The following is an 8,532-nucleotide window of genomic DNA, read 5'->3' as shown; positions in this document are numbered from 1 at the left end:
GGTTCATCTTTGGGAGCAATTTACAAACTCCTGAAGGTATCATGTTCATCTGTACAAACAATAGTACGCAAGTATAAACACCATGGGACCATGCAGCCGTCATAATGCTTAGGAAGAAGACGCGTTCTGTCTCCTAGAGATGAACGCACTTTGGTGTGAAAAGTGCAAATCAATCCCAGAACAACAGCAAAAGGACCTTGTGAAGATGCTGGAGAAAACAGGTACAAAAGTATCTAAATCCACAGTAAAATTAGTCCTATATCGACATGACCTGAAAGGCCGCTTAGCAAGGAAGAAGCCACTGCTCCAAAATCACCATAAAAAAGCCAGACTACAGTTTGCAACTGCACATGGGGACAAAGATCATACTTTTTGGAGAAATGTCCTCTGGCCTGATGAAACAAAAATAGAACTGTTTGGCCATATTGACCATTGTTATGTTGGGAGGAAAAAGGGGGAGGCTTGCAAGCCGAAGAACACCATCCCAACCGTGAAGCACGGGGGTGGCAGCATCATGTTGTGGGGGTGCTTTGCTGCAGGAGGGACTGGTGCACTTCACAAAATAGATAGCATCATGAGGTAGGAAAATTATGTGGATATATTGAAGCGACATCTCAAGACATCAGTCAGGCAGGAAGTTAAAGCTTGGTCGCAAATGGGTCTTCCAAATGGACAATGACCCCAAGCATACTTCCAAAGTTGTGGCAAAATGGCTTAAGGACAACAAAGTCAAGGTATTGGAGTGGCCATCACAAAGCCCTGACCTCAACCCCATAGAAACATTTGTGGGCAGAACTGAAAAAGCGTGTGCGAGCAAGGAGGCCTACAAGCCTGACTCAGTTACACAAGCTCTGGCAGGAGGAATGGGCCAAAATTCACTCAACTTATTGTGGGAAGCTTGTGGAAGGCTACCCGAAACACTTGACCCAAGTTAAACTATTTAAAGGCAATGCTACCAATTGAGTGCATGTAAACTTCTGACCCACTGGGAATGTGATGAAATAAATAAATAATTTCCTCTATTATTCTGACATTTCACATTCTTAAAATAAAAATGGTGATCCTAACTGACCTAAGACAGGGAATTTTTACTAGGATTAAATGTATTTGGCTAAAGTGTATGTAAACTTCCGACTTCAACTGTACATACATACATACATACATACACAATATCCCTTTTCAAGTGATTCCCTATCCTGGTCCTAAATGCATTTTTGCATGTACCAGCTCAACCTAAACCAATCTGTATGGGGGAAAAAAAGGAAAAACAGAATTAAAACCAATTCATTGTCTTATATGCACTGTGGAACCTCATGATATGAATGCCAATTTAAACAAGACTAAACTGGTGTTATGGTCCTGTAGTTTTGAAAGTATAATTGAGGGTCTTTGAGATAAGATTCACCTTAAAATACCCAGCAGTGGAAAGGTTACCAAATATCACAACCATTCTCAGTGTGTGGGTGTCCTGCTCTTACTCCACTGTATAACCATGACCAAAGGGATTCTGTGTTCCTTTCATTCAAGTCTGTGCTCCTTCATGTGGACCTCATTGCTCTGTATGTAGGAGCTGGCTGGGCAGTAGACAAAGGCATGTGCCTTGGCCTCTGCTCCACTGAGGCAGCACAGCTCTCTCTCTCTCTCTCTCACTGCTGGTTCATCTTAGCTGCTTCTGCCTTGATGAGTGAGATCAGCTGCTGGTTGATCAGGAATACAAAACGAAGACCGGCAATATGGAGAGATAAATTACTTGTGAGGTATTATAAGAGGTGGCTGTTGTTGTTTATGAAATATACCCTTTGTCACTTTTAACAGATTTCTCAATCATATTCCCTGCCATTTAAGTTGTCCAGAACCATCCACACACCTCCACCACAGAGTTATTGTTGAGTTTCCACTTGTAGCCAGACAAGACTGGTCTGCTGTCTATGTAGATGGGCCTGCGGCCTTCGTTGGCTATGAAGAAGTCTCCGTTGTTCTTTAGTTTAATGATCCCTGTACATTATGGACATATAATTATAAACCAGTTATAAACACACAATGACAAACTGGGTAAAGTCCTGATAATATTACCCCATGATAGACATTTAGCAGAAAACAGTCACATTTTAACAGGGTATAATTTCACTAAGCCGTGTAAAGCCGTGAGGACAAGACAAGCACTGCCCTGTAGAGTCCAGATAATACTGGTTGTTCAGCTTCAGACCCAGATAATGCAGATAGGTGGTGTGTCTGAAATGGCATCTTATTCTTTACATAGTGCACCATTTTTGACCAGGGCCTATAGCGCCACCCCATAGGGTGCCATTTTAGACACAACCAGTGTTAAATGAGGACCAATGTCATTGTGTTGCACGTGATGTAGTGAGTCACCTTGTTTCCTGGAGATCTTCCAGGCAGGTCCTTCCAGAGACAGATCTACATCGATCTGCTTGTCCTTGGTGGCTCTGCCCAGGGTGATCTAGAGGAACAGTCAGATCAGCTTCATAAAATACAGGACATTTAGCAGACCAAAGCAAGTTAGTCATGTGTGTATATATTTTCATATTTTGTAAGCATACATTTCTGTATAATTAACCTGCTCCACAGTCATCTTACCACGGTGCTAATATAATTTGGTCTTGGACGGTCTAATGTAAATTCAGTTAACTGTCAATTCTGAAATTAGCTGCTCACCTCTCGTGACCTCATAAGGTAGCGAACCATCCGGCCTCTCAGCGCTGCCAGTGTCTGGTTGTCAAAGTCTGGAGAGTTCATCCCTGAGAACAAAACAACATAAAGGGCTAGATTATATCAGATCCGCACTAGCCGACACCCGCATAGCGGTTGTTTTGATGTGTCGGAACTGCGTTATAACGGTCAAATCCACAAGCGGCTCCTTGCGTTGGCAGTGTCTGAAAAGCTATTGGACGCAACGAAACCACCCGACTTTATAATCTGACAAATCCCATGCAGCCATGTTAGAAGTTAATGCAGCCGCGTTAACAAGTTCTATTGTCTACACCTCAATTAGACTGATACTAGGCTATAAATCCCCCCTATCCTATTCGAGATCCTTATCCTATCCCACCTCAAAACCATCACAGATGCCCTCCTTGACCCCCTGCAGTTCGCCTACAGAGCCAACAGGTCTGTGGGCTACATTGTCAAAATGGGTTTCCAATTAAATAAAAATGTTGTGTTTGTGTTGGAAAGACAGAGATTAATGCTGAAGAGAAAAAAATATCCAATCAGGATTTTCTTTGGTGGTCTCTGGGTAGCTATCTCAGTCAGCCATTGACTAGGCCTTCAGATGAAGGCCTCAGCCATACAACTGTATTAGAGCCGAATTTTGGAATGACAGTGAAATGAACCAATCACATTTTGACTTGCAATGGGTGGGGCCGTTTAGCTATCTCTGAAAATAATGACTGAAACATTGTTACGTGTAAACTTTTTAACCCAACTGGCCACAATGTTCTTTAAGCTACACACAGATGAATGCCTATTTTATTTTTTACATCTCCACTGAACAGAATTAGCTGGGGTGCAACAAGACAACAGAGGGGTACTTTAGTTTCAGGGCACCATACACACAGCGCCTGTGGTATGGTCAGTTCCCCCACTGAGCTTTAGCGTGTTAGACGCTGTCTGTCTGTCTGGAGGAGTGGCTTCGGGACAAGTCTCTGAATGTGCTTGAGTGGCCCATCCAGAGCCCAGAATGAACCCGATCTAACATCTCTATGGATACCTGAAAATAGCTGGGCAGCGACTCCCCATCCAACCTGACAGCACTTGAGAGGATCTGCAGATAATGGGAGAAACTCCCCAAATACAGCTGTGCCGAGCTTGTAGCGTCATAACCAACAATTTAATCAATTTTAGAATAAGGCTGTAACGTAACAAAATGTGGAAAAAGTTAAGGGGTCTGAATACTTTCCAAATGCACTGTATTGCTCACCTGTGATGCTGTCCACCAGGACCTGCCAGCGTGGTAGCTCCTGTTCCAGCTGTCTTATCTCCTTCTTCTGATGGCGGTCAGAGATCATCAGCTCTGAGAGTGAGGAGAGAATGAGGAAGGGCAGGAGAGATGATGCAAAGAATTTCTACTCCAATAAACCATTAACATGCATTCAGTTGCTCTGAATTTGGTCAATGAAGCACCTTCTTAGACTCCTTTTTATGTGTTAGTAATGTGTAATGTATATACAAGGTTCTATGGTTGAGTAACCCACCATGCTCCAGCACCTCATCCCTGCTCTCCCTGGGTAACGAGACAGAGACACTGATTAAAATGACCGACACGGGAGGAGCTCTGAATTTAACCTCAGGGGAACTTTAATTAATTGTGGTCAGAACGTTTCTCTTACTTTAGCTTAGCATCATCCACCAGCTGCTCAGCATCAGAGAAGTTAAGAACTTGGTTTCCTTTTGGGAGAGGTTGAACTGCAAAAGAGAATCAAACCATACAATAAGGCTCAACTCACTTAGTTTTAGTTTAACAGTCAAACATTTGTGTATAGTTAACTTTTTTTTAAATAAATATAGTAACTACACTCCATGGATGTCAAGTGATGGGCTAACAGTGTCCCAAATGGCACCACTACTTTTGACCAACTAAAAGGGAATAGGGTGCCATTTGGGATGTAAACTGTGTAATGAACAGATAAGCCGGCAGATAGTACTGTTTGAGTAGCTGCCAGTGCACCAACATATATATACCCTTATATACCCTTTGACAAAGGTCAAACGTTTTCTATAAGTCTTCACAAGGTTTTCACACACTGTTGCTGGTATTTTGGCCCATTCCGCCATGCAGATCTCCTCTAGAGCAGTGATGTTTTGGGGCTGTTGCTGGGCAACACGGACTTTCAACTCCCTCCAAAGATTTTCTATGGGGTTGAGATCTGGAGACTGGCTAGGCCACTCCAGGACCTTGAAATGCTTCTTATGAAGCCACTCCTTCCGTTGCCCGAGTGGAGGACAGAGGAGCCTCTTAAAGAAGAAGTTACAGGTCTGTGAGAGCCAGAAATCTTACTTGTTTGTAGGTGACCAAATACTTATTTTCCACCATAATTTGCAAATAAATTCATTGTTTGGGATCATTGTCATACTGAAAGACCCAGCCACATTTCATCTTCAATGCCCTTGCTGATGGAAGGAGGTTTTCACTCAAAATCTCAAGATACATGGCCTCATTCATTCTTTCCCTTACACGGATCAGTCGTCCTGGTCCCTTTGCAGAAAAACAGCACCAAAGCATGATGTTTCCACCCCCATGCTTCACAGTAGGTATGGTGTTCTTTGGATGCAACTCAGCATTATTTGTCCTCCAAACACGACGAGTTGAGTTTTTACCAAAAAGTTATATTTTGGTTTCATCTGACCATATGACGTTCTCCCAATCTTCTTCTGGATCATCCAATTGCTCTCTAGCAAACTTCAGACGGGCCTGGACATGTACTGGCTTAAGCAGGGGGACACGTCTGGCACTGCAGGATTTGAGTCCCTGGCGGCGTAGTGTGTTACTGCTGGTAGGCTTTGTTACTTTGGTCCCAGCTCTCTGCAGGTCATTCACTAGGTCCCCCCCGTGTGGTTCTGGGATTTTTGCTCACCGTTCTTGTGATCATTTTGACTCCACGGGGTGAGATCTTGCGTGGAGCCCCAGAGGGAGATTATCAGTGGTCTTGTATGTCTTCCATTTCCTAATAATTGCTCCCACAGTTGATGTCTTCAAACCAAGCTGCTTACGTATTGCAGATTCAGTCTTCCCAGCCTGGTGCAGGTCTACAATTTTGTTTCTGGTGTCCTTTGACAGCTCTTTGGTCTTGGCCATAGTGGAGTTTGGAGTGTGACTGAGGTTGTGGACAGGTGTCTTTTATACTGATAACAAGTTCAAAGAGGTGCCATTAATACAGGTAACGAGTGGAGGACAGAGGAGCCTCTCAAAGAAGAAGTTACAGGTCTGTGAGAGCCAGAAATCTTACTTGTTTGTAGGTGACCAAATACTTATTTTCCACCATAATTTGCAAATAAATTCATTAAAAATCCTACAATGTGATTTTCTGGATTTTTTTCTCTCATTTTGTCTGTCATAGTTGAAGTGTACCTATGATGAAAATTACAGGCCTCATCTTTTTAAGTGGGAGAACTTGCACAATTGGTGGCTGACTAAATACTTTTTTGCCCCACTGTATGTATGTATGTATGTATGTATGTATGTATGTATGTATATATATATATATATATATACTGAGTTCATGTGACACTTAAATAAAGTTCACCTGTGTGCAATCTAACTAATCTAATCTAAGTAATCTAACGTGACTTCTGAAGGTAACTGGTTGCACCAGATCTTATTTAGGGGCTTCATAGCAAAGGGAGTGAATGTACACACCACTTTTCTTTTTCTTTTAAGAAAACAAGTCAAAATTGTATTTCACTTCACCAATTTGGACTACTTTGTGCATGTCCATTACAAGAAATCCAAATAAAAATCCATTTAAATTACAGCTTGTAATGCAACAAAATAGGAGAAACACCAAAGGGGTGAATACTTACGCAAGGCATTGTATCTTTTCGCCAGGCCTACTTCAAATTCAGTAGGTAGGTGATGCAGAACAAATGCAGTCCAGTGGTCAGAAGTGTAGGCAGCTCCTTTGAGTCACTGAACTGTACAAGGTGTCATGTTCATCTTTCAGTTTAAAACTAGTGGAAAGATTGAAGCTGGAAAAGGTGCTTTCAGAGTAAGCTATAACATTAAACTGGACATAGACTGGTCTCTCTGCTACCGCACAGCAAGCGGTTTCCTGGAGCACCAAGTCTAGGTCCAGACAGCTTCTACCCCCAAGCCATAAGACTCCTGAACATCTACTCAAATGGCTACCCAGACTATTTGCATTGTTGCCATTTATTAAACTTGTACACCATGTGATGTAGTCAGAATGATGAAATAACAGGCGTTACTAACAGTTCCCCTACATCTCCTCCGCACAACAATTGCGTAAACAAATGAAAGATAACTTACTATTTTACCCACAATGCACTTAAATGTTTTAAAGCTATACCCCTAGTTTACCAACAATAAGAAACTAAAAAAACGTTCCGGAAAAGGGGGAAATCGAGAGCAGACAAAATAAAACACGTGAACTAAATTAAACATAAATAAATAAAACATCACACTTTTCAATCAAAGCGCGGAAATCGATTCTGCCGCACGAGCATACTTTTGCGGCACAATCGATAGCGCGCCGGACCCCGGGCTAGAAGGTCGAGGGTTCGAGACCTGCTCCCTGCTGTTACATTCCATTGGTGTCAGAAGTGGATCGCCTGACCAGGAGGCAGAGACCATTGTCAACACCCTGACAGCAGGGATGTTCAGCAGGTTTGGAGCTGCAGAGTCCATCCCGTGTGTTCGCCACCATGTGTGAGGCTGGGTATGCAAAAGATCCACACTATTCCTCTCCATCCTCAAAGTGATGGCCTTGTGGAGCGCTTCAACAAAACGCTTGGACAGCAGCTGGCCATCGTCTCTGCCAAACACCAGCATGACTGGGACAAGCACCTGCCTATGGTCCTCATGGCATGCCGCTCCGCTGTCCAAGACTCCACCTCCTGCACGCCTGCCCTCCTCATGCTGGGGAAAGAGATCCACACCCCTGTGGAGATGGTGTTTGGTCGGCCCCTGGATAGCCCTCATGTTCCCCCGGGGCCGGAGTATGCCCGGAGACTCCAGGACCGCCTGGAGACAGCCCACACTTTCGCCAGAGAGCAGCTGGTGAATGCAGGTGTGAGGCAGAAAAGGAACTACGACGTGCACACCCGGGGAAGGCACTTTGTGGCTGGGGAGCTGGTCTGGGTCTACAGCCCCCTAAGAAAAAAAGGCAGATACCCCAAGTTGGACAGTTGAGAAGACTGATCAGAGATGCAGCCAAGAGGCCCATGATCACTCTGGATGAACTGCAGAGATCTACAGCTGAGGTGGGAGACTCTGTCAGATGAAACCAAAATTGAACTTTTTGGCAACAATGCAAAACGTTATGTTTGGCGTAAAAGCAACACAGCTCATCACCCTGAACACACCATCCCCACTGTCAAACATGGTGGTGGCAGCATCATGGTTTGGGCCTGCTTTTCTTCAGCAGGGACAGGGAAGATGGTTAAAATTGATGGAAAGATGGATGGAGCCAAATACAGGACCATTCTGGAAGAAAACCTGATGGAGTCTGCAAAAGACCTGAGACTGGGACGGAGATTTGTCTTCCAACAAGACAATGATCCAAAACATAAAGCAAAATCTACAATGGAATGGTTCAAAAATAAACATATCCAGGTGTTAGAATGGCCAAGTCAAAGTCCAGACCTGAATCCAATCAATAATCTGTGGAAAGAACTGAAAACTGCTGTTCACAAATGCTCTCCATCCAACCTCACTGAGCTCGAGCTGTTTTGCAAGGAGGAATGGGAAAAAATTTCAGTCTCTCGATGTGCAAAACTGATAGAGACATACCCCAAGCGACTTACAGCTGTAATCGCAGCAAAAGGTGGCGCTAC

The 8,532-nt window shown here is 43.7% G+C and overlaps 1 protein-coding gene across 1 annotated transcript; it reads right to left on the bottom strand.

Annotated features, from left to right (window-relative positions):
• Window positions 1-1,518: 1,518 nt before the first annotated feature.
• LOC110528222 (microspherule protein 1) lies at window positions 1,519-7,384 on the bottom strand. The gene is made up of 8 exons (XM_036984442.1): window positions 7,282-7,384; window positions 4,350-4,425; window positions 4,215-4,243; window positions 3,941-4,033; window positions 2,677-2,759; window positions 2,374-2,461; window positions 1,868-1,995; window positions 1,519-1,725 (listed from the first exon to the last, which is right to left on the bottom strand). Exons 1-8 carry the CDS (start codon window positions 7,382-7,384, stop codon window positions 1,663-1,665), a joined length of 663 nt encoding a protein of 220 aa, XP_036840337.1. The 3' UTR covers window positions 1,519-1,662.
• Window positions 7,385-8,532: the final 1,148 nt, after the last annotated feature.

This window comes from Oncorhynchus mykiss, chromosome 7 (genome assembly GCF_013265735.2).
Source record: "Oncorhynchus mykiss isolate Arlee chromosome 7, USDA_OmykA_1.1, whole genome shotgun sequence".
NCBI classification, from domain to species: domain Eukaryota; kingdom Metazoa; phylum Chordata; class Actinopteri; order Salmoniformes; family Salmonidae; genus Oncorhynchus; species Oncorhynchus mykiss.
Note: the sequence above shows the minus strand (reverse complement) of the source record. Positions and strands in the feature narration are given on the sequence as shown.

What these genes read in the sequence shown, in the direction of transcription:
- LOC110528222 (XM_036984442.1), bottom strand. Translation starts at nt 7,384, where the DNA reads ATGGACTCTGCAGCTCCAAACCTGCTGAACATCCCTGCTGTCAGGGTG. An exon ending in GGATGAGGTGCTGGAGCATG is followed by an intron (nt 4,034 to 4,214) that starts GTGGGTTACTCA and finishes CCTCACTCTCAG; the next exon opens with AGCTGATGATCTCTGACCGC. An exon ending in CCTGGTGGACAGCATCACAG is followed by an intron (nt 2,760 to 3,940) that starts GTGAGCAATACA and finishes TTTTGTTCTCAG; the next exon opens with GGATGAACTCTCCAGACTTT.